At 38.1% G+C, this 26,283-nt stretch overlaps 1 protein-coding gene across 2 annotated transcripts in view; it reads left to right on the forward strand.

Annotated features, from left to right (window-relative positions):
* Positions 1-789: 789 nt before the first annotated feature.
* LOC117972757 (sestrin-3-like) overlaps positions 790-26,283 on the forward strand; it is a 34,162-nt gene continuing 8,668 nt past the window's right edge. The window contains exons 1-6 of one of the 2 annotated variants that reach the window (XM_034922816.2): positions 790-1,198; positions 21,531-21,596; positions 22,510-22,713; positions 23,111-23,293; positions 23,895-24,119; positions 25,091-25,232. In XM_034922816.2, the coding sequence (XP_034778707.1) occupies positions 1,118-1,198; positions 21,531-21,596; positions 22,510-22,713; positions 23,111-23,293; positions 23,895-24,119; positions 25,091-25,232 (901 nt within the window). In that variant the 5' untranslated portion in view covers positions 790-1,117. The remainder of the gene's footprint in view (positions 1,199-21,530; positions 21,597-22,509; positions 22,714-23,110; positions 23,294-23,894; positions 24,120-25,090; positions 25,233-26,283) is intronic. The other variant, XM_034922817.2, reaches the window with a different exon arrangement.

Below are 26,283 nucleotides of genomic sequence, written 5' to 3' on the forward strand. Positions count from 1 at the left end.
AGGTAAAGCAAGGGTGAAAGCAATGCAAGCCTCCCCTCAACCCTCTTCCCACCAGAAACTATTACAACTACATGCAGTATACAGTAACAGTTTGAGTTAGTTCCAGATGCACAAGAATTACTGGGAACCACAAAATATAAAGGGGATTCCTATATTTTCCTGACACTAACCTATTTAAAGCTTTGTAACTATTAAGTTGAAGTGACCAGGGAAATATGACACCATTGCACTGTAGGAAAAAAAGTTGTTATCTTGTTCATAGTTTGAGAAATTTGCATAGAGTCTGTCACATGAGGGAGGAATATGGAACAAGTTTACAAAAAAAAATGACAGATGAGTACAAAGCCACAAGTGTGTAATTTGAGAGCTTTCCCCTCACAACCTTGCAAAAGCTGAATGTGCCACTGTAGACAGCTCTGTGCCTCTCCAACGCAATTGCATTGTGTTGTGTGGTTTAATGTGCACTGGGGGCTAGGGTAAGCAACAAACTAATTTCACCAAAGGTGAAAGGCATTAGTAAATTAGACTGCTGACCCCTTAGCTACCAATAGTAATTAAATATTTATAGTTATTGTTTTCCATTTAAACTTGGCAAACCTTATTAAGTGAAAGTTTGCCCTGTTGGAAGTTGCATTACAGGTGTTACCAGGCTACACGTTTGTATATACTACTTTCTCTGTATTATTCATTACATTGTGCGTTCACTGTACATACCTGAGTCGCTGGACAAAATGTGTCAGGGCGACACGGCTACGGGAGTCAGAGCTCAGCCCTATTGAGATCAAACGACAGCCCACAATATGCACAGCTGCAAAGCGATTGGCCTAGGGGACGTGCTTTAACTTTAACTGCTAAAGTTGGAAACTGTCAGTCGGCGGCCGACAAAGGTTTGTGTGGGGGAGTGAGAGCGAAGGGAGAATACCCTCACTCCGTCTGTCATCTCATCACCGGCTTCGTTCTTAAAGCACAAGACAGCTTCCACCACATCACCATCCAACACACACAAATGACAGCTAGGGAATACTGTCAGTATTTTTAGCATTCTGGAAAATGTATCTCTCAGCCGACTGCAGCTGAAAAACAGTCCTGTTGTCCCAGTCCGGCGGTAGCTACTACCATGAACGTCAACCCAGAGTCCATTGGCAGTTCCAACTCCTATCAGATCTGCAACAACTGTCAGAAAGTGCTCAGAAAAAAGGTATGGTTTTGTTTGTATTCGGGTTTTAAGTTTTGTCATGTTTACAGCTTTACTTGAAGAACGGTTCTGTGTTAAAAGTTTCTGTTAACCTTGTTGAATAGTGTAACAGTAGCTAAGTACTATGCAGTCATTTGATTTCCACAGTGGAGTCTATGCTTTTTACTTATATTTTTATTGGGCAACATATAATGGAGTTTATTTTGATAATTTATGACATGATGCAGATCAACAATATCCCCTTGTTTTGCAACCGTTTATAGCCCAACCCCTAAATTATAAAGCGTACTTAGTTTGCGGCTAAAAACGAGTCTTGTTGTGGCCATACGAAGTACATGGTACTGTAAGGTTCCTAGGTTCCGTTTTATGGAACTTTTACAGGGAGAATGCAATCTCTGCTACTTGCTTGGATAATTAATGCAATGACTGTTACATGAATGCAACCCTCTGCTAACGTGCTAATCAGTAGGTGGCTTGGATAGTTCTGAAAACTTCTTTTTATTTGGAAAATGACTTTTAGCGTAACCGTTTGGAAAATGCTAATACATTAATTCAGTTTATACATTTTGTAATGCTGTTTATCTGTCTTATTACTATGCAGAAGTTCGAATGAGAAAAGTTCAAATTAATTAAAACTGCTGATCTGAGCAAATTAAAATATATTTTTATGTGCAGGTTAATGCGCTATACAGATATTACAAACAATTTGTTTTAGACATTTTTTGTTGTGAAGATTCACAACAAAAAATGTCTAAAACAAATTGTTTTAGACAATATATATATATGTATTCTCTTGTCTGTGGTACGAGTCGCCACGATTAAATATTTGCAGGTAAATCACCTGTATATGCTATAAAGACCAGTTTAATATAGGACATACCATGTTTTGAATTTTTTTCGTTTGTCGCTTAAATTAACTGACCATTGAGGGTGATGTAACAAGTTGCATTGCAGGAAGTTCATATTGATGTTCTGATCGGTGCTCATAGAAACGTCAATCAAAGTTGTTTTTCAAGCCTCTTTCGCAGTTTAGTCCCCGCTCCCCATGCTGAGGCATGGCAGTCGCCAAATCGTGTTACCCAATCAAGTTTGCAAATGTTGAAACGCATACCTTTCAAATTCCCATATTTAACTAATACATACAAATTGTGTGGTTCCTATTTGTTTAGTTGCACATATCAGATATTTCTGAAACCATTCATTTGCAAGCTATTTGATTTGAAAAGTGTGATCTGCATGACAAACCCACTGTACAGTATAATACTTTTTTTTTGTATTTAATACTAATACTGTATATTTCTATATGTGCGTTTTACAACAAAGTAACTTTTTGAGGGGGGAAGACCCAACCACACAAATTAAACTAAAATAACAATGACCCTGATGACATCAAATACTTTTTAAATATATAGATTAATTAATTGTAGCAGCCTTTATCCCTTATACCTGTCCATAATTATTCTTATTTTTTATTCTTCAGTGTGTGTCCCACGCTGCATCTGCAATTGTTTTCAGGACTGCACAACACTGGTTGCATTATAACCACTGTTACTAATACAGTATATACCATCATTAATCATTACAAAACTAAACATAATGCTGAAAATAGACGCCAGAGGATTTGCAGGTTGATCATATTTTATTGCTTCTGTTTAGTTTTAGATAGACCATGATGTCAAAACCGTCTGGAGATGAAAGGGTTGAGTAACTGTGAAGCAGTAGACTAGGTCCTTTTCTCTTTTTTACTCTAACCAGCGGATGCCTTGTCTGTTTGTTTGGTGGATCCTGCTAAAACAGGATTCATTTAGCTGATAAATGAATCCTGTTTTAAATTGCACTATACTCAGCTGTAACAATTACTATAGTCACACAGTTATTGTTTTGAGATTCAGCTTTTATTAGGGAGTTCCCCTAAATCCCTTGGGGAAGATACAGGGTATTAATGCTTGTGACAGGGTAGCTGTCTGCCGTGTGGATGCGTGCATTCGCTGCTGAGTGACAGGCAGGAGATCGAGACGGAGATTGAAGTTGATACAAATATGTTTATGAAAAACGACTTTCAACAACTTTTGCCTTCCTGTAGCCATTTTGCATTAGCGCTGTATTAGAGATGGGAATTTTAAACATTTAAACATATAAACTCTAAAGAAGTGGTAAAACATTTAATAATATGCTAGACGTATAACTGTTCACGTGACAAATGTCACCAAACACATTTTTTATGCATTAATTTTAGTAATTTATCATCAGTACTCCGTCGTGTATCAGACTGCCCTAGTGCCACAGTAAGGGCGGATATTATAAAAAGGAAGGGGTTTGGCAGTTGCCTCCAAGTAGCTTTTCTAATTGGTGCAACAGAAAGATTGACACTGGGGCGGGTTTTATTCTCGGTCGATCTGGCGCTTCATTGGTGCACTGTGTGTGTTTATGCCTGTAGTAGGCGTGGTATGGTATAAATTCCACGGCGGGGATAATAATGTTAATGACAAGCATTTTTTCTGAGTTTGTTATATATTTAAAATGGCATCTCTAAACAAAGGAAACTATGTTTGGAAGTATTTTGAGGAACCAGATGAGAAAACCGTGATATGTAAATAATTATGCCAAACAAAATTGCCGTACCACAAAAACACAAGTTCAGTGCTTCACAGTTTGAAATGAAAACATTCAAAATTATTGTGGATGGAGCTACTGATGGCAATAAAAAGCAAACATCCATAACATTTGCTATAGATTTGCCCGAACAGGGGGTGATCACGTTATCCTCATGAGGACAGTGCATGTGAATCGTGAATGCTGCAGTTTTGAAATCGATCTAAGATTATCCCAATACTGTGCTGACACATAAAACAATAACAGCAAGGCTGGAATAACTTAAAGAAAATCATGCTGCAATACAAAACTTACAAAGGGAGAAAAAGTTGCAATTACCACAGACTCGTGGACCCCATTCCCCAATCTTCCCATAGTTGGAAGGCTTCTATCACTTGAAATTGTTCTGTAGGCTTTTGGACCGAACAGCCGTTTATGTTTAGTACAATTTTTACTTCTGTATTGGAATTTGAATACTTTACATTATTTAGTAATAAGACCATATACAATTAACTGCACAAGAATAAGATATGATAGTAATTACTTAATATATTACTTGATTGTGTGTTAGTTTGGCATTTAAAACAGGACTTGTGGCAATGTTTGGGAGGTTTATGTACACTAATACAGTATGTAGAGGAGAGTGATGTTTGATTCGTGTACTCGGAAATTGTAATGCTCAAGTACTCATCTCGAGCAACAGTTGATCTCAAAAATCCCACTGCTACTATCAAAGACCGCAAACTTTTAAATCTCTGTGGCAGTGCTCTTTAAAATTCTAAAATATTGTGCTATTTTATCCCTGGTAATTACCTTTTCCAGAAGCGAAAGTATTTCCAACTTTTTTTTTCAATTGTAAGCACAACTCGCTTACTCTTTCCTGTAACATTTTGCATTCGAGCTATACAGTGGGTCATGTGAATCTCTTTTTTAATTTTTTTTTTTTTTTTTTAAAACATATAATTTTGGGCAAAGTTATTTAAAATAAATACATAAATAAATAAAATTTTTAAAAAAAACGTAATAGGTTCCTGTTTTGTTGTTGTTAAATGAACCTTTAAGAAACACACTATTCTAAAAACACTATCCGAAAATGTGTTCAATATGTATGTAGTATATAGTTATATTTTCACTATCAACTTTTAATTACAACCATAAATATAAACATTTCAATATATACTTTGTGTATGTGTTTTTTTGTTTTGTTTTTTACTGTGTAGTTAAGTCTTTGCGATGTTAAAACTTTATTTGCTTATTTAGGGTTTATTTGCTTAGAAAATACTAACCAGGACTGTCAGTATCGACATGTAATATAAAGAGTGTGTGTATGTAGATCTGGTTTAAACGCTGACATTGCAAAGCGTTTAAACATTCATAAAAATGTACCAAAAGGGCGGATACACGACGGATTACTGTATTATATAGTCACATAAAATAAACTTAGCTATCAAATTAGACAAACAATAAACATTCTAATAGTGCCCAAGACCCATTGTGGTGGACCCAGAAGCTTCAGTTTAGTGTCTCTTGATAAAAGCAAGCAGATTATTGAAAGACAAGGTTAATTATCTATCAAGCACAGACACTTTGAAGAAAGTGCAATTATAAACCTTAATTTTTTTTTTTATGTTATGACAGCCATACCATTGTGTGTCAAAGCTGTCATTTGGGCCTTTCCCACTGTTGAGGCTAATCTCTCTAGATGAGTCTTTTTTAGTCGGTTACATGGGATGAGTTTTTTCTCTTTCTTTTTGCTGGGTAACTTGCTTGTTGTAAAGCCGCTATTGTTCCCTTGTAATCCTTGTGTTGGCGGATTACCAAATCTCGAGAGAAATGACTACAGAGTTGCTGATTCAGCAGAGCTCTGCTGACTTCCCTTTACTGGGGGAGCTACAGCTGCCTGACCCGGTCAGCTATCATGAGGAAGTTACAAAGGCAAGCGCTTGTTTATCTTCTATCCTAAAATGAGTTTAAATCGCATCACACTGTCGTAACTGGTCCTCCTCACCACAGCTACAATATTTACGTACAGTGCAGTACATTCTAGTGAGACTGTACCAGTGTGGCTGGCATGGACTTCAAAGAAGCTCAACTCAGAAACCTGCAGGGCAGCGTACAGTTTCTGTTCTTGCACATACATTATAATTGAATGCTATAAGTAATTTTTCAATCATGAACATCTAAAACTGATCAAAGAAACCTGTATTATTATTATTATTATTATTATTATTATTATTATTATTTAAATAGGTTTACAGAAAGACTACCTAAGGATAACTAATTAATTTGTTTTGGTTTACTTGTCCAGGCACTGTAGTTAAACTTTGTTAAACCTGCATGTGGTTTCAGTTATCAGACAAGTGAATTGAAGTATGAAGAGTACCTGGGATTTTTGACTTAATTGTCATAAATAGCACATGTTTTTCTCTTTATCTAAAGTTCAGTAACTTTAACCAGATGCATAACAGAAGGTCACTTTGTTAGTGTTTTTGGAGGAAATCTTTACAGGCATAGAGAGTACCTTTATTGCACAACTGCCGTGCTCAAAAATAGTATTGGGTTGTAAAAGCAACACTTAGAATCGTGTAAAACGACACAAACAACAATATTTATACATTTTTGTACGTACATTTCAACAGCAGAATAGTTAGCAATTGTTAGCATTGACCAGCATTCAGGAGCCAGCCACCTCAGCCGTAATCCCACAGCAGGTAATTGCTTGCAGATTACACATAACACACATCTGATTAAAATAAAACAAAAAAAAAACTCTAATGCATGTATAGTGAAGCAAAATGTAACTTTCCGTGAATTAATCATGCATAAAGCATAAAGAGGTAACATTCCCACTTGTGGATCATTTTAATTCGCAGCTTTTAAACTATAAATAGCCTGGCTAAACGGCAGTCGGGAGTTCAGTTCGAAGCGACAGACAAGCAAACCAAGTGTGAGAAGGAGAGGGGAAGAGGGAATGGGCTGCCCCAGGTTAGGCTGCTGGCGTGGGGCTGAAGCGTCTCATCTTCTGGAGAAAGCTGCAGCTCCTCTTGCAGCAAAAAAAGTAAATACATTAGGAAAGATAACCACGTAATAGACCTAATATATATTTAGTTATAAAATGAATGCTGAATAAGATGTCTGTGTTATAAAGTGCCAGCGCAGCATTTCTTCAGTTCAGATACTGTATCAAAAGTGAGAGACAGAAACAGAAGTTAGACTAAGAAGTTGTTTGCAGTTTGAACAATACCGGTACTGTATTTACTGTACAAATATTGCATGAATCACTAGTATAGAGAATTGGGGGACATGCTGCAGGAGCGTTATATCTGAGATGCGTTATAATCGAGAGCCGTATAGCGAGGGAGACTGTGTATGTGTGTGTGTGTGTGTGTGTGTATATATATATATATATATATATATATATATATATATATATATATATATATATATATATATAATATGCTATAAAGTGTAAGAGGTTTTGGACACATTATGGTTTTTATGGTATTTATTTTTATTTATTTATTTATTGATTTTATTACGCAAAAGACCAAATAAAAATGTGTTTTTTTTAGGTTTTGACATTGCACAATAAAAAACATGTAAAATGATTTGCTGACCACTCACTATCCTTTTTGTTTTTCCTTTGAATACTTGTTTAACTTTTGATGTTTTCTATGTATTTATTTACTTTTTTTTTTATACCAGCGATGTTTGCTGTTTAAAGGGCAATGCATTGAAAACTTAAAATGTGTACATTAATCACTACCCCATCACAATAAACAACAGGAACTCAAACCAGTAAATAAATAATACATCTTGCACAATAAGAATTACAATGATTTTTCTGGACTTCAGAAAGCCTTGTCTGGTCACTTTCTGAGTCAAACTCAGAACCAGATACACATTTTACTGCACTTTCAGTGTTAGCCCCGCACACTTCCAGTGACATCACCAAGTACCAGTACAATTGCAAGTATGTGTAATGGGTTCTGTGCACACCACTATCCTGAACAAACCACTCCTGTGTGCTTTAGAAGATTGGTAAGGTAGGGCAGTTAAAGCCTGTTTAATGACAAGCTGACTGGGGTTAAAAGCCATGTGTTTATAATGAAGGTGAATAATTTCAGCAACAAACACTCTGCTTATGGTGTAATCAAACCAATCAATACTGAGTTTCTCAGAGCGGTAGTATAACCGTCCTTGGGTAAAGGTCTTTAGTGTTTTGAAAAGGTTGACAACAGCTGTTCTGTGGTATTTTATAGTTTGAACTTCAAAGTAAAAGTTTTTAGTTTATATTTTTTATAGTTATTATAGTGCTTCATTTCCATTACGTGGGTCCTAGCCACTTTAAAAAAAAAAAAAAACTAAAAATGTGTGTGTGATGCACTTGCCTTGTACCTTGTAGAGCATAATCTTAACCCAGGATTTCACAGAAATCGAGAACAATAGATGAATAGATGAAACGTTGTCGTCTGTATTGATAAAGCATCCGCATTCTGGGAAACAGTCCGTGTTTACAGTTGGGTCATGCTTTATGAAAATAGCCCTGGGTATCTTCTACAGTCATACAAACAGATTTCACCACTGGCAGTTACAGTTGCTAACAGATAGCTTGCTAGTGCCAAATTTATTGGAATCAACTCGTATTGCATTGAAAAACACCCAAGACTTGACTTGTTTGCAAGCTTGAATATACTGTATCTGTCTTCCAGGTAATATGATACAGTGCAAAGATACAGCTAAACTAAGTATACCCAGTTTGGTTTTCCATCCAGCATTTGTATTTTTGTTACTATTGAAAATTGCCATGCATACAGTATTAACCATAGCAATGTCTGGGTCAGTTGGTTTGGCTACAGTGGTTCCCTACTGCTGGGTAGTCCAGGGTGATCTCATGGTGGCTTGTGTTTTATATTGGCCTACTAAAAGCATACTGTAGTATGTAGTGTACAGTACAATAGTTTGCATTTTAGCATGCAGAATAAGAATGGTAACGTACAAACTACATATACTCAGTATTTGAAAAGTATGGCAATGTAGCAGTAGCTTTTGCTACAGTACTTTATAAAATCACCATTACCAAACAAGTGGGCACAAATGACAAATACAATTAAAAATAACCCATACAGAAGTTTGTTTTAGAACAACAACCAGTACAAAGTCCAACAAGGTTGCAGCATAAAATTGGGTGATACTCGACCAATGAGGAGGCACTTTGAATTATTACATCACCCTCTCCTTTAATAACTTGGCAATAGAAAGCGAGCCAGCAAAGTTTTAAAAGTATGTTTCTGAAAACACACAGAGCTAAATAAAAAACAACCGTCATTTGAGCTTGGTATCAAACAGGAACTCTGCTCCCCATTTCCCTTGCGTTTGCAATAGACCAACTGCAGCTATAATCCTAGAAATGTAGCATTCATGCCAAGCTGTAGTAAGTAAATGATGCAGATCAGAGATGGAACAGACACCGCTATGTAAAAAATACTGTTAAGCAAGTATCTCAGGAACCTTATCTTTCTGATGATTCATAGCTACAAAAGAAGGTCTTTTAACACGTTGAAAGCCATCAATCACTGTCTGCTTGTTAACAGATGTTTAAGTGATTTACTCAATACTCCAAAGTAAGCAATGATTCCATTTCGGATAAATTGTTAGAAGCAGTAAAAATAATTTATATTAAGCAGAGGTAGAGTTGAAAATGGATCCAAACCCAAAAATAGGGGAAAAAAGTGGGAAATTTGTATTACTTACATAAACGGATTCATACAAATTAATATGACGGCATATTATAGAATGGGTTATTTTTTTTTAGTGAACTCTAGGTAACAGCGAATGTTGAGTAATCCACACAACCACTGATTTTGGCCACTAGATTAGCCTGGCCAGCTTGAGCTAAAAAAGAACAGCTTTAATTACAGTGCACAAAACTGCAGCTCTGATTCACTTCTCATTAAACTTAAAAACCAGACATATCTGCTCGCCTTCCTGTGGCTTGCACCCTTCTTGCACGTATCCTATCAAATACAGTTTGTTTGAAATGACTAACTGTATGCATTCTGTTTGGCTGCAATGCAGCCCTGCCTCCTATTTTTAAAATCGCTGACTGAATTACATAGAAATCAGCATCGCTCTTTTTGCTCTTAAATTATATATATTTTTTTGTTTACTGTTGTAAAACTATAGTCTACTTGTTTTTAGATTCTGTTATTTTTTTTTATTTTTTTTTAAAAGACTCGAGGATTTATGAGCTTCAGCTATGAAGGAATGGAAGTTCCCCGTTTTGTGTACAAGAGCTAGCTGTTTTTTTTCCCCTAAAGGATCCAGGAACCTTCTGCATCTCCTAATCTGTCACTTTTTTTTTTAATCCAAGTTTAAAGAGGCAGAGTACACAGATAAACTAAATTGTGGACTTCAAGATTATACTGCACAAGCTGAATCTGAAAAAATCTAGGATATGTGGGATTTTTTGTGGACTCCAGTACTATGGCATGTAAACACTCTTTAATCTTAGTTTTTGCTTCACATTAATTTATCTTTAGCAGATATCATGTAAATGTACACGGGAAGATGCTGTCACTACTAGGTTGGCTACTGGAGTATATTTCAGATTTAGCCTTGAGTTTACTGCTTTGAAAGCAGCATGTCCAGCAGTCAGCTATTGCTTCATCAGGTCCATGTGTTTTCCAAGCTTAGCTATCCTATCTCCGGTTACTCCAGTACTTCACAGACACAGGTCAAAATACAAAACGGTTGCCTGTTTTAAAAGCCTCACAATGATCTTTGTACATGTACCGTTTGTTCAAGGAAAATGGGCCAGATTTATTAAGGTCTTTACACCAAAATGCAGATTGCACCATTTCTTTGGTAAAGAAACATAAAACTGTTAATGTTACATAACTAGTAACAACATAAGCCCCTTTCACACTGGCATGCTCTACCCAGGTCAGAACGCGATTGCACACTGCTTTTGATAAAGCAGGGTTGACTTGGGTGACAGACGCAAGTGCACTATGCGCGTATCAATGCCCCGGAAGCAGCTTGTTACAGACGCTTCCATCCAAGCTTCTCTGGATTGAACCGTCGGTGCAAATGTTTCTTCATCCCTGCTGCAATCTGGCTGATGGTGTGTCTCAAGCAACAAAAATATGGCTAAACAGAATAAACAAAAACGTTCCTTGCAGAAGTGAAACCTTCACGTAGGAGTGGTTCTTTGTTAGTCAGCCGTCATGCATTTTGTCTCGCTCTACCCGCGTCAAAGTGTGTCAACCCACATCCTGAGGTGGGTCGCTGGGACCCAGGTTAACCCAGGTATGACCCAGGTACGTGGTTTCACACTATGCAGGATTGTGACCCGGGTAGCCAGAACGTGGGTCCTGACCCGGGTAGAAGTGCAAGTGTGAAAGGGGCTATAGACAAAACTTTGAGTAGTTAATTAACCTGACCTTGATAAGTCTGTCCCAATGTGTCTCACTAGTTTGGGTGTTTCTAACAGTGTCTTCAATAGTCTGTCACTGTCCCACATTGAGCTGTAATTTACCCCCTCTGAGCTGATGGATGGACTGATAGTTTTTCAATATTTTAATATGTTGTTTTCTTTTCAATGCTCATAATATCGGCGCACCATTTGGCCTTGAATGCGATAGGGACAGGCAATCTATGTTATCTACAGTACAGTAACTACCACAGGTTTCTTTGTGCTACTGTTTAGTATAGCATCAGCTTCTTCAGATGTGTTCCACACATTTGGAAAGACACATGGCATTGAATACAGTTGCTTTATTCTCTTTTTACACGATTCATTTAGCTCTTCTTGGTGAGAGAGTTAGATAGTAGCCCCCTAATGTAATTAATCAATTAAGGTGGACCTTATTCACTGTTGCTAGGTTATCTAGTCATTTTCTGGTTCATCCACCTCTGGTGCTGGGCAGCATCTTACTTCAATACTGTAGAAAGCTGACCCCCACTCCATGCACTACGGTTCTGATTTTAGACAGACATACACTTCAGCTGAGTTTGAAATTAACAACACACGCCCCCTTGCATTTTGGAACACCCCCCCCCCACCACCATAAAATGAAAGGATAATGCAGCAGCTGAGCTGTAACATCTTTTTAAAAATGACCTTTACGCTGTCTCCTTTGAAAATGATTGATTAAGTACCGAAAAACAACAAAAACACAGGGTAAAATACATATTTTTTCATATTTGAAATCTGTGGATGATCTCAGATTTACAAGCCTTTTTAAGTAACGTCTTCAATTGATATCATTTATGTGGCTGTGTTTTTTAAAGAAGTGCTAATTACAATAAAATAAAATCATTTACGAACCGTTTTTTAGCATTAGGGACTTTATCACTCGTAAAGTAAATAGATTACATATAGCAGCTGAAGTTCTTGATAAAGGCTGGCTGTTAGTACAGACTCCCTTCTTTATCAGTTCACTTCAGCTAAATGTGTGTCCAGCCTGATTTAGAGTTGTCCTTGAATCGTTCACTGGTATTCATTAAAACAATTGTTTCGTTTTCTGTTAGTGAGCAATTTCAGTTAAATTTAATTTGGAGATTAACATCTGAAACAACACCAAGACTAATATCTGCAAAGGTACTGTAATCAATCAGTAAAGGAGGCACTGGCACACCTTGTTTTTGGCACCAGTGTTACACTGTTTTAGTCTGGGGTGTAACTTAATGCTTTCCATCATTTGGAATGAATTTTATCTCAAACCAAAAGACCCTATTAAATTCACGCACTGAAACAAATGTTAAGCAGTGTTTATTTAAATGAATACAGCGTTGATCGTGTGTAAGTTGAATCTTAACAGCTGTTCCTGGTGTTTGCTGCATCTATTGCATGTACCTTATTTTTTTCATTTTTTCCCCTCTATTAAAACGTGGATTAAATTGAGCCCAAAATGATCGAATTAGCAATAAAATACAGAATGTAGGCTAAACGCACTAAATGACCCTGCAGAAAGGAGTCCACACGTCTCATGTCTGTATTCAGCTGTAAAACAAACTAAACAACTGTGTAAAGTACAAATGCAGAAAATCAGTAGGTGCAGTTGGATGTATTACGGTGTGATTTCTAACCTTTTTGCGTGCAAAAACACACCACGGAAAACTGGCAGGACTGAAAAAGCATATGCTTTCTTTGGAACTGCATCGAAACTGGTCTATCAAGGAGTTACAATGTATTTTGATTGCAGCTTGTTTTCGAGGGGGCAATGGTGTGCTTGATTCAAAAATAGCAACTTTGCAGCTGATGGTTTTATTTAGACATTTTCACAGTTTTCAGTTGTGCTGTGGGTGGTGACAAATAGCAGAACAACACATTCAGTGAGAACAAGAAACAGTAAGTTCAGTTAAGAGAACAGCAGTCATTCAAGTCAGAAATGATCTAACCGATTTAGAAAACATTCCCTATGCCCATAAATACAAAGCTCCCTTATAAAAGTTTGTAAAATGAGTAAAAAGTAATCTCTTATCAAGCTTTTTAACTATGCTTTCACTATGGGTATGCCACATTTAAACAGTCGCTTCCTCGTTTTTAATTCATTGTGGTTAGTCTAAAATGTAATTGAAATGTTTTTGAGTAGTAGTGAATTTCTGTTTAACTTTCAGTCATGCTCATCATGTTGCTTTAGTTTCCCTAACAGGCCCTTGCAATAATTATCAGTACAAGAATAGCCCCTGAATTTCCTGTAGAGTAAAGAGATCCAGAGAGGGTCACTTTTTCTAGCTGTGATGTAGTCTTAGTCAACCTTTCCCAATGGCAGTGAACAAATTGGATGGCACCATGTTGAATTTACATTAAAATGCTGGTAATATTTCCAGCAATATTGCTATTAAAAGTAGAATAGAAAAAAATACCAGCAATTCATTGCCAGAACTAATTGCTGATTAGTATTGCCCTGGCAACTAGATTCGAAAGTCCACAGAGTCCCCTGTCCACAGTACCAACAAACCTTATATTGAGAGTGAAATCACCGTACACTGCACCTTTTTAAAGTGTAGATTACAAATTACATTTTGACAACAACCTGTTGATTTTTCCTTTTTTTTATTTACACAGTTTAGGAAAGGCACATGTGACGTTTACCTTTCTGTGAAATGAAATATAAAAAAAAAACACATCTTGTAGTGATACCCTCCCAATGCAGTACATTTGTAAACAAGGTTCTTTTTGCGTTTCTTGCGCTTTAGCGTTGCTTAATGTTTTTTAACGACTGAAGTATGCTTGTAACATTATAATTTGATTAGGTTCAGACTGGTGTCGTTTTGTGAATGTGTGTTGCAAGGCTTGTCTCAGCCGCCTCAGGCAGTATGTGTTTAATGTACCGGAGCTCTGTAAAACAAACCAGCTGAGGCTGGAGCTGGCCAAGGCACTTATTATTTATTTATTTATTTATTTATTTAGAAACTGTAATGAGTAAACTACATTAGTAGTAAAACAGCCATTGTTTGTTTTTCAGTTCCTTTTAGTTTTCTCTGTTTTGGGGTCAAAGTATGTAGAGCGTGCAAGCAGAGGATTGATTTAATAATAATTTTATGAAAAGCATACCACCAGCTTACAGTATTAACAAGTTCCAAGATCTGTCCTTCTTTCACGATTGCAAAACCACACTTTTTGCTTTAACAGTCAGTTTATATGAACAAGTAAAGGCTGTGTGTGATTTACACTGGGATTTTTCTTTTTTTTTTTTTTTTTTTAGTAACATAGTCTCATGTTCAGTTCTGGTACCGCTGACATGAGGTTGAAAACTGAAATGTGACATAATCGAATCGGTGTTGACCATGAAAGCGTTTTGATTAGTTTCTGTCTGTGCTCTTCATTGAGAATATTGAAAAGGGAATGCTCAGTGGCTGTCGTAACCTGAGATACAGAGCTGTAACTGGTTTAGATTAAAAACTGGCTACATTGGCCAACATGGAGCAGAGGGTGTTCTGTGTGCCTTGTTTCCACTGCCTTTCCCTAGGTATAGCTGAGCTGGACGGTCTGGGAGAGGTGTAGTTAAAGATGGACGTAATCTTGTCAGGTATCCTGTAGCTGACCCGAGGAAGTAGTAATGCAGCAGTAAAGGTCATAGTGCGGCAGTAAATGGTCACATGTTGCATTGTGGGATTGATTGAAATTAAGCAAACAAGCGAAGATGAACAAAGCTGAACAAACATTTGTGGCTGTTTTTTTTTTCACACAGCCGTCAGTGGTTTTGTAAAAAGCAGTAGAAAAAACAGTTTCTTTAGCACACACCTGGCGTACTTATGTACAGCACAGTTTGGCCTCGTTGGATATGAGATACAAACTTTACTGCTGAGGTGTAGCTCAGCAGTAAAGAGTCCATGGAAACACACTCCAGCTGCACCTCACCCAGACCGTCCAACTCAGCTATACAGTACTTGGGGGAAAGGCAGTGGAAACAAGGCAGTTTGCAATCTCTTGAAAAAAGCCCCTGAAATATTTTAAAATGACTGTTATACAGTATTGACAAGACCAACAATCTGTCGTGCATTCTCATCAGTCCCAGTATACCCAGTATATATATTTAAATTTTATAGTGGTGTGGTTTTAGTTAGAAGTCATGGTGACTAGGGCCTTTTTAATGAATTAAAACAATAAATAAATAAATACTAAGATAATCCCAACATCCTTTTAAATTTAATACAGGAAATGGAAATGGAGAAGATAAATGAATCAGTAGTTTAACTGTATTTGGATTCCAGTTATAATGGTGATCTTACTAAGTAGAGGTTAATGCTGGTGGTGAACTACACTTCTACTCATAGTATGTGCTTGAGGTGTAAATACCCATGCCTGTATCTCCCCCTTCAGGACATTTTGTAAACGGGAGCGTGTCAAAGGGAATATGATCTCCTGGTAAACAAATAAAACAGAAATTGAGCTGCCTGTTCTTTCTCAGGAGAAAGTGTCTGCTGAGAGCTGCAGTAGGAGAAAGGGTTGCTGTAATTTGCCATTAGCTGGTCTGATCAGCCTGAACAGATTGTCTCCTGGTGGTTTTAGTGCTGATGGTGGACTAATGCACCAAAGCTTTATACTTAAAGCGGCTATACAATGATGATTATTGCTGCCACCGTAGCGGCTACCCGGGTTAAAAGAGGACAATGCCGATCTCGCAGAAACTTTCAGGTCAAATTCAGTTGCTGCTCTTCGCTTTCTCCTAGCAAACACTGTAACCATGGTTCCCTGCTCGATAAACTATCACCCAGCTAGTACTGGGAGAGATTGGAGAAACACTGGGGTGGGGCAGTTACTGCCTAATTTACCCCACTCTAAATATCTTGGTATCTTGAACAGATGTTTATCTCTTTTAAGTTTATGGGGAACACTTTAATGAGCAAGCCTTCATGTAAGTGATAACTCAGCATTTTATACATTTTCTAGGAATTGCAGAACAACCGGGGGTGCAGGCCATTGGACCCCACTGGCTAATTGCCCCTTTGCAGATATATGAAAAAATATTTTAATAAAGTAGTAAGTCCCTCAAGTGCAGTGGTTCCCCATATAGTATTCATGTATAATTCATGCCTGGATGGTACATTTGTTCTTCCTTTTATCCCAAAAAGTGTTTCTAAATAATTGGGTAAACTGGGCAATAAAGACCCAATCCCATAGCATACTGATTGCAGTAGTTTAAAAAAGGTTTGGGCAGCAAGTTTGGTCTTGTGCTTCAAAACTGGCATCACTCAACTGCTTTACACAGGAACAGACCATATGAATTGTCTTGCATGTGTTTATTGTCACTTTGTGTACAAATGAAACCCATAAAGTAAACTAATTACATTGCTGTACACATCTGCTGACTATGTACTGTAATACATTTAGAAGAATGAAAACTAAGACAACTGTGACGTAAACTTGGCTCAGGATACAGATTTTGAGCACCCAAGTGAGTTTCAGAAGAATATTAAAAATAAATTAAATATGGTTGGGGTAGTTAGGGTTCAGTGAAGTGCACACAATAAGTAGGTCCAGGTTGGGTTTCGGGGTCAATTTGATCAGCTTTACCCTGTGAGGATAAGTTACAACTGGGTTTTTTAAAGGATTTTACAGTACTGTGCATTCACTACCTATCCCTGGGTTTTCCTGGGATTATACCTAAAAGTGCTTGATGCAATCCAGGGTGATTCCTGGCTTACACCACTGGGATATAGGTTTGTCATTTCGACCCCTTCATTTCTTTTAAACAGAATCCAGGTTGAGCTGCTGCAGCCTGCAGCTTTGCAGTTTTCTGATTGAAATGTTTCTGCTGAAGTGCTGTGGCTAGCTTCAAGATGAAATCTTTCCTACTGATATTTTCCCCGGTGCATTCCTTGTACAAAACGAAGGAATTGATGGCTGCCGGGTCCAGTAGAGATAACAACAGTCTTGTATAAAAAATAGAATATTGTAAGTTATATTCAAAATAAAAACATGCATACACAGGGGCTCCCGAGTTGCGCATCCAGTAAAGGCGCTCCACATGGAGTGCAGGATGCACTCTATAGTCTGGACGTCGCGAGTTCGAGTCCAGGCTATTCCACAGCCGACCGTGGACGGGAGCTCCCAGGGGGTGGCGCACAATTGGCCGAGCGTCACCCAGGGGGAGGGAGGGTTAGGTCGGCCAGGTGTCCTCGGCTCACCGCGCACCAGCGAACCCTGTAGTCTGGCCGGGCGCCTGCGGGCTTGCCTGTAAGCTGCCCGAGAGCTGCGTTGTCCTCCGACGCTGTAGCTCTTGGGTGGCTGCATGGTGAGTCCGCAGTGTGAAAAAAGTGGTCGGCTGACGGCACATGCTTCAGAGGACAGTGTGTGTTCGTCTTCGCCCTCCCGAGTCAGCGCAGGGGTGGTAGCGGTGAGCTGAGCTTAAAAAATTATTGGCCATTCTAAACTGGAAGAAAATAATAAAAAATAATTGGCAATGACTAAATTTATAACAAAAAAAATAAACAAAAAAACGATATTTAAACCACATGCTGCGCTCTTCGTGCGGCTGACACATCTGCTGATCACTAACTTATACAAAGGTAAGAACGCTTCATTATGTTTGTTTTTACTGTCATGATGGTTGTGTCGTATTAAGTTGGGGTGGGGGTACGTCTATGATGAGTGTCTTTTGCGTCTGACTCCTCCCATGTGTATGGTGCATGTGAATCCCCATCCCCCCACCCGGAGACGAGCGTCCCACTGAACAGGTGGTTCTAGTGTTGCAGAAAATTTAACACACACACACACACACACACACATATATAAATTCTAAATAGTAAAATGTGTACTTTATATTTTATATAATTGTGTGTGTGTGTTGGAAAGGTAACCAGACAAACAAGTAGCTAATGCGCGGTGTAATTCAGAATGTGCACGACAACACGTTAATTCATTTCTCTTGTTAAATGTTTTTATCTTCATGGCAAAGCATGAAGCTCTCCTCACGATATTCAGAGTTGTTCTTTTCCTACATAGTAAGCAGACACGGACATTTAAATATCCCCTCCCCTAAATGACTATGAATTGAGTAACCTGCATTGGTATGGCAGATTATTATTTTTTTTTCCTAAATCAGAACTGCATAGCACTGCATTTCCTGAAACATACGGCAAACACGTCATGACTTGTGCATGTAAATGCCACCAGTGTCACCTTGGCACAGCTCCCCCTCCCTTGCTATTTCTTTCGTTGGCAGTCTTTTGGTTCCTGCCTCAAATGCCAGGAATCTGGGAGTTATTTTCAATCCTACTTTGATTTATGAGCACCATTTATGTTCTGTTACTAAGATTTATTTTTGGCACCCGAGAAATACAGCTACAGTAGGTTGAGGCCTGTGCTGGCCCAGGCTGATATTGAGACGCACTTTTATAACTTCTAGGGTTGACTATTGTAATTCCTTGTTTGCTGGTCTCCAAGGTGCCTCATTGAATAAGTTGCCGCAACAATAATATTTACACACACTAAGTCACTTTGCCATATTTCCATATTTTAAAATTGCCATATTTTAAGGTCACTACATTGGGTCCCCATGAAGCATTATAATGCTTTTTCAAAGCGCTCTGGGATGCTTACGCATGAAGGACGGTATATAAATGAAATTGGTATGGTTTGGTAAAATATATAAATTAATAGTTTTGTTGGAAATTATTATAAAACTGTATCTTGGTGTCCCTGTTGCTGCTGCCATATTCATATGTAACCAACATGTACTGTAATCACGTCTCGAAGCTTGATAAAGACAAGCAATTATATGAGAATATAAAACTTTTTTTATATCATTGTTGCAAAACAGAGCCGTAAGCAGTAAATTTTGTTCTAGATTTTTCAAAATATCATCCCACAACAGCTTGGTTTATTGTTACAAGTTATTGTGCATGCAGAAGTTGTTTGCTTTGCTTGAAAGGTTACAGAGGTTGATCATATGACTGCTACTCAATTATACGTTGTCAGAGCTACTGGGGTTTTGATATGAGCCCAAGGCATTGTTCAGAGAGCAAACAGTGATGATTGCCAGTGTTAATAAAGAGGCTGGTTGAAGCTCACAAATAGCAGGGGATGGGTGTCTCCAATTCATGCAAACAATAACAGATTGAATAACTGTGGCCATATAGCAAAGAAGAGAAAATGCTAGAGAAAAGAAAACAAATCCTTGAACTTATTTAAATTCCTCCGAACAAATGTTCGTAATGCTGCGGTATGGGGAGCACTTGTTCACACTGTAAGCTGTTTCACCTTTTCGTATTGTTCCACATCATTTATATCACCATAGATTTTAAAGGAAAAGTAGGTTAAAATAATCCTACTCCTAGCCAATGTGCAGAATGCAGACACCCTTGACGTTCTACAGGGTTAATAATTGACTGTGGCCAGAGACACTGGAGTGCTTGTCTTCAGAACTCCACTTGTTTAGGGATGTTATTCAAATGACAGTGTGACTCTTGTTAAATCTGTGGAAATGAAAACATGGCTCAGTGCTTCCTAGTAAAACACATTGCAGCTTGTCTCTCTCATTTAAACTGACTGTAGCTTTTGCCAAATGAAGACAAAGTTACATAACAGCACTACATTTTACAGGCTGACGTAATACAAGTAGGTTTTAAAGTCCAAGTCTAGCAGCTCCTGAGTTTTGAAATAACAGTATTTTGTGTGTGTGCTCCTGCTACATTGGTATAAAAAACAGCATGAGCTTCTTCCGAAGCACGTCAGTGTATTACATTTATTATGTATTACATTTATTATGGGCAGCAGTGTGGAGTAGTGGTTAGGGCTCTGGACTCTTGACCGGAGGGTCGTGGGTTCAATCCCCGGTCGGGGACACTGCTGTTGTGCCCTTGAGCAAGGTACTTTACCTAGATTGCTCCAGTAAAAACCCAACTGTATAAATGGGTAATTGTATGTAAAAATAATGTGATATCTTGTAACAATTGTAAGTCGCCCTGGATAAGGGCGTCTACTAAGAAATAAATAATAATAATAATAATAATAATTATTGTAACTCGCATGAGGTAGATGGCAAGTTTTAAAGTTTGTGTTTTTAAAGATGAGCTCCCAGTCTTTACCACCCATTTTTCCTCTCTGACTTTGACACACAGTACACTAAAGTCTATGCGACAAATTGCCATCTAATCAGATCTATTTCACTACAAAATACAAACGTAAAGAACATTTGGACAGGAAAGAAGTAGACTGATGTTGACAACAAAGCCAATCGGCACATTGAACGATGTAAGGATGTAAACTGCGGCCTATTTTATAAATACATGAACTGTAGGGGCATCTCCCTTTGTGTCTGTGCTAGCCAAGAGATCATTTATCATGCTTTCACTATTTATTTGAGCTATGCGGGGGAAGTGTCATGTTAAAGGGAAGGATATTTTGGCATACTGCCAAGGGCTGTCTGAAATACTGTGTTGACATAATTGTAAAAATAAGTCTAGGGGATCGCCAGCATTCTATAGTTTATTATGAAGGAATTTGTGTAGCCAAGTGATAATTTAAATGCTAATATTGTACTTTTCGAGAGACAAATATTTATAGAACTGTTTTTGGCAGTGTGTTTTTCCACTATAAATACATTGTTTGGTTTTGTTTGGACCAGGCATACAAAGTGTGGTACATTATTCTCGAGGAAATATGCGTAGCGTGGTTTTGTGGAATTTAAATCAATTTATTTATTTTTGCATTCAATATGGCCTATTTGATTTGTTTAATGTTAAAGCATGTGTGATATCCAATCTGTTCTGCAAAGGCTGTTGTCTGATAGACATTTTCCATTAAGTTAAAGCTTGTTGCGGTTCTCAGAATTATTGACTTGGAGTTAGAGATTGTATTTTGTAAAATGGCAAGCAGTCTCATAGGCTAACAAGTGTTCCAACCTATTTAACTGTGTCACTGTTACCCTTACCAAATATTCCCTACACAGCAGTTCCCAACATCTACTGTAAACCCTCCCAATAAGTTCTTATTTCTATGTAACTGTGCTACTGTAGTTCCCATGTGTTCCTTTTGGTATATGCAATGATAACCTTATTGAAGACCAGATAATAACCAGGCTACTTTCTTCTGTCTTTTCTTTATTAAGGTATTTTTGTTTTAAATGTCTGGACAGTAATCTCTTAACTTGCGGTATACTGCAGTAAAAAATTGTAGTGAATCATTTTTCACTGTCATGTCTATGTCTGATATCAACTTGACCAAACAGCAGTTTAAAAAAACACTCTTAATGCAATTATAATTATAGATGTTTGTTTTGTTTAACAGGAAAAAGGAATGCGAATCCCTCGACCTTTGACAAGTGGGCCGAGTGCCTTCATACCAGAAAAAGAGGTAATGGAGCTTTTTACATTTAACTTCAGAAGTAAATAGTTATCCTCTTTGTCCTTGAACACGTTAGGAAGCATAGTACCAGTAAACTATGTTTAATTTCTACATTAAGAGAACAGTGATTACCATTTTTATGTTAGATGCAAGCACCAACGCTATAACACCATAAAGTGAGACAATGTTTGGACTCAATACTCGCACCAGTTAACTGTTCATTGCTAGTTTGTTGCACACTATTCTCTACCACTTAGAACCGCCATGCGGGGCAATTTGGCCCAGTTTGGATTTAAAATGTTAATTACTCTTCCGTTGTAAATCGTATGTGTGTGTCCGTTTTTGACTTTTCCTAAATATATGAATTAAATATCCAGACAGTGTTTGCTCTTCCATAGAGTACAATGCAGCCGTCATGCCGGAAGTAGTGTTATATTTTCTTTTTATGTAGTATTAGAAACAATGATTTCGGTTTTATAGTTTTGTGTGTACATGTACCCGTTTACATCTGTACATGGGTATATGTACATACCCGTTTCTTTTGAAATCTATATTTTATTATATTTTTTCACTGTTTGTAGTCGTGCTGTATATGCGCTCATTTTAAAAATAAACCCTAATTTTCCATTTAAATACAGTGTTTCTGTGATGCAAATGTTAGATATGATGTTCATGAATAAAACTTTTCAGTTGTATCCGATAGTATGTCTTTAATTTTTCATAACTAAGCGGTTTAAAAATGTATGGGTCACAATGACCCACATTGCGGTTCTAGTGTTCGTTCTAGTTTGAAAATCTGGCGGTTCCAGTGTTAACTGCTCAAGCTGCTGAATATCCACTCCACCTGTTTGCAGTTTGCCTGTCCGTGGACACAGCTGTATGCTAATCCCTGGTTCTTGTTCCGTCGCTCTTTCCACGTTAGATCCTGGAGGCGACTCCGGTGGACATGCACACCAACCTGCTGCTGCTCGTGGGGGACTACTCCTCGTCGGGCCAGCTGAACCACCTCACGCAGGTCATGGGGCTCCACCCACAGTATCTGGAATCCTTCCTTCGCTGCCAGTTCTACTTGCTGAGGATAGACGGGCCTCTGCCCCAGCACTACCGACACTACATAGCTATCATGGTGAGTGCAACATTACATTGTCCATTTGCTTACTGGCCCTCCAGCAGGTATTGGGGCAGATAAAGAAATGCTAGGTTCATTTGGTCTTTTCAAAAATGTCAACCACCTATTTGTAGGGGTAATCCCTGGATAATCAAGAACGGTTGCCCAGTGCTGTAGAATGCTCTATAAAGTATTGTAAATTAAATGTTGAATGACTGTGCGATGCTCTATGACGGTATCAACATAAACCCCTAATTGAAATTAGCAGAACTGAAAATGTATTGTAAATTCAGGGCCAGAGATCTTACTTTTGTTTCTACCAACCTGTATGCACTGTTCTGTAAATGTGGAATGGCTTTGTGTACCGTTGGTGGCTTAATGAGTTGTTGTGTTTTGTTTGTTTTTTCAATCCCAGGCTGCAGCCAGGCACCAGTGTTCGTTCCTGGTGAACATGCATGTGCACGAGTTTCTACAGATCGGCATGTGTCTGGAGTGGCTCAACGGGCTGGATTTCGCTCCACAGAGGCTAAGAAACTTGAATGAGATCAACAAAATCCTTGCACACAGACCCTGGTTAATAACTAAAGAGCACATACAGGTACAGAGGAATGCTTTGAGAGGAAGCAGATAATAATTGTGGCATAAACAACCTATTGTGAAATAGATACACTTCAGAAACTGCTGCAGTCCAGTGGTGTTGATAAAGTACAGGTTTTCACATGTTAGTCTGTGTTTCAATCATCGGCTACTATTTAGGAAAGTAATTTACTTCAAGAAAGACAAACACACCTGTCATGTTGCTATTAGGGACCACTTAGTTGGTCAGTGGATTCCTTATTTTTAAAAGTGGTTTCATGCTAGCTTTGTATTTTATTTTTAAATTTAAATATACAAGGGGGAAAATATATTTGTTCTGCACCCAGCAGTAAATATAGGCATAAACATATACTTTAGGTTTGTTTTCTCTGTTTCTTTAAAATATAAAAATACGAGAAAACATGGAAGCAATTTGTTATACCAAATCAGTTTTTGACCTTGCTTGAATGGCATTGACCTTTCAACTACTACTTTTGCTGCTTCTAAATTATCAACAGGCATTTTGAACTTAAAGATATGATAGGACAGTTCCTAAGAAGTAGTGCATGTTAAATCCGACCTTCAGGGATGCTTATAATTGTCGTGATTCACCCACCTTTTAGAAGCTGGTGAAGACTGGTGAGAACAGCTGGTCTCTGGCAGAGCTGGTCCACGCCGTGGTCTTGCTGGCACACTTCCACGCCTTGGCAAGCTTTGTCTTTGGCAGTGGTATCAACCCTGAGGTCGACGCAGACGCCTCCAACCGCTTCCAGGACGTGGCTCTGAACAACTTCTGTGTCTGTGACCTGGCCAATGACAACAACCTGGAGGAATTTCTCCTCCCTGGGGTGAGGGGTGGGAATCGGTCTCATTGCTTAACCAACGTACTTCTTTCCACACGATTTCCACGACTGTTTATTTATCTGAAGGGATTTAGTTTTAGGTAGATCCACTGTGAGCAACATCTTGTTAGTGTTAGTTGGGGAATTTAGTACGTATTGGGCAGATGTTTATTGTGTTGTGAATTTAGTCAGGAATCCAACCCCTGCTTGTTTTCGGAAGTAGGTCGTGGGATTTTTTTAAGTTTCACTGAGCAGGCTGGACCTTGTTTTAACGCCCAATCTGAAGATCAGCACAGTACAAAACTGATTGGCCATTGGTTGACTTCAGGTCTGGAGGGCCTGACCTGAAACACCAGCTTTCTGTCACCTGCAATTGTGTTTTAATGTTGAGGATTTTTCTTCTTGAAACCCAAAGGCCAGTGCTAATTGACCCTGCAAACCTTGTAGCACAAGATGCTACAGTTGGACATGTTGTGATTCACTAGTTTTCATTCAGGATGCTTTACCTGACTTTACCTAGGGAATCCTTTCTTTTTGTTAACTGTTTTTATAATATCTAAATTTGTATTGGTGTGTTTTTATTCTTTTGTAATAATATGGTCTTATCCTTTTTTTTTTGCAGTAGACCAAACACAAATGCAGATTTAAAGTTGCATGGAACAATAAATGTAATGGATTACAATTTGAAAGACCAAATAGTTAGATATGGTTTAAATGAGATGTTTCTCAGATGATTCTCTTATAAAAGTTTAGCACAGTAATTTTGCATAATAATTTTTTGCATGGTTATACTATCCAAATGTTTTTGTTTGTTTTTTGCTTCCCTGTGCTTTGCATTATTTCACTATGCTTAATTACACTTTGATCCAGTATGTTTTTACTAGGTAAGGGCTGACCTGCTGAGCAAGCATATGAGGTATTTCTCCAAGGAGCTCCCTCACTCATGAGGTTAAATTGTGTTCTGTTGTGTGTTTCAGATGGTGGACTCTGTGAGTGAGCTGGAGGCGTTGATGGGGAGGATGAAGAGGCTTCAGGAGGAGGAAGAGGAGGCCTCGCAGGAGGAGATGGCCACACGATTCGAGAAGGAGAAGGAGGAGAGCCTCCTTGTCGCCTCTGGAGGTACCGTTACATGCAAGACATTCGCATAATCTTTTACTAATGTTTAGGCCTGCATTTGGGCTACAACCTCTGTGGCCTGCATGAATCCTCTATTTTTTGAATATAATGACAACTTAGTCTTACAATTATGCCTTAAAATCAACCACAATCTCGCAGCCATCTGCAGTACTGTATTAAAAAAAAAAAAGCAAACATAATTTTATTTTGTCAGGTTGGACTTTATGTCAAAAAATCTGTAACAGGTGTACTACAAACATATGATGTGTGATTTAAATATTTATAATCATTTTCAATTGCATGCATTTTTCAGCACCAGCATGGGCACCCTTTTAAATCATCTGGTTCAGACTAATTCTTTCCCTACCACTCAGATGCAGCAGTAGTTTGCATGTTCGTAGCTATAGAAACCTTCTGTTTGTTGACAGGCTTCAAGAAACCTTGTGTCATCATGTTTGCATACAGATATTACAGCTGTTAGATTCAATGAAGCAACACTCATTTTTTGTGGGAGCTTCATTTGATTTGTATTTCTCACATCATGACAATTTCAACAATACTATAATGGTACTCCCAGATATGGTGCCATATGGTGAGAATCTTTATCTTGTGCTTTTCATACACCAAGGCTTCACAAAGCGCATTGCAAAGTGTAGTGAATGGAAATATCAGAACGTGGCATCACAGGCTGAGCAAACATTAAAAAAAACAACCATGAAAGTGTGTGTGGGTCTCAGTTATTAAGTATATCATAGGCAGTTTTATTTTTTGATCTGATTTTTCAGAACGTGTTTTTGTTTTTTTGCTGACTGATAGACCTCGTGCTGTATAACACTACCACTGTTATAACAGAAAGAGAATGTACAAATATAAATGAGAACTCAGATCTCAGGATCGGAGGTACGCCTCAAGTACAGCCTTGCTGCTGTGTAATCAAAGCAATTTGCACATCAATCTCCCAAGAGATTGTGCTGTTTGAAGTAGTCTTAGGATAAAGTACATCATCTACTACACAATGGATAAGGAAATATCCTTTACTGCTTGGCAATCAATT

The sequence above is a fragment of the Acipenser ruthenus genome, chromosome 8 (assembly GCF_902713425.1).
Source record: "Acipenser ruthenus chromosome 8, fAciRut3.2 maternal haplotype, whole genome shotgun sequence".
NCBI classification, from domain to species: Eukaryota; Metazoa; Chordata; class Actinopteri; order Acipenseriformes; family Acipenseridae; genus Acipenser; species Acipenser ruthenus.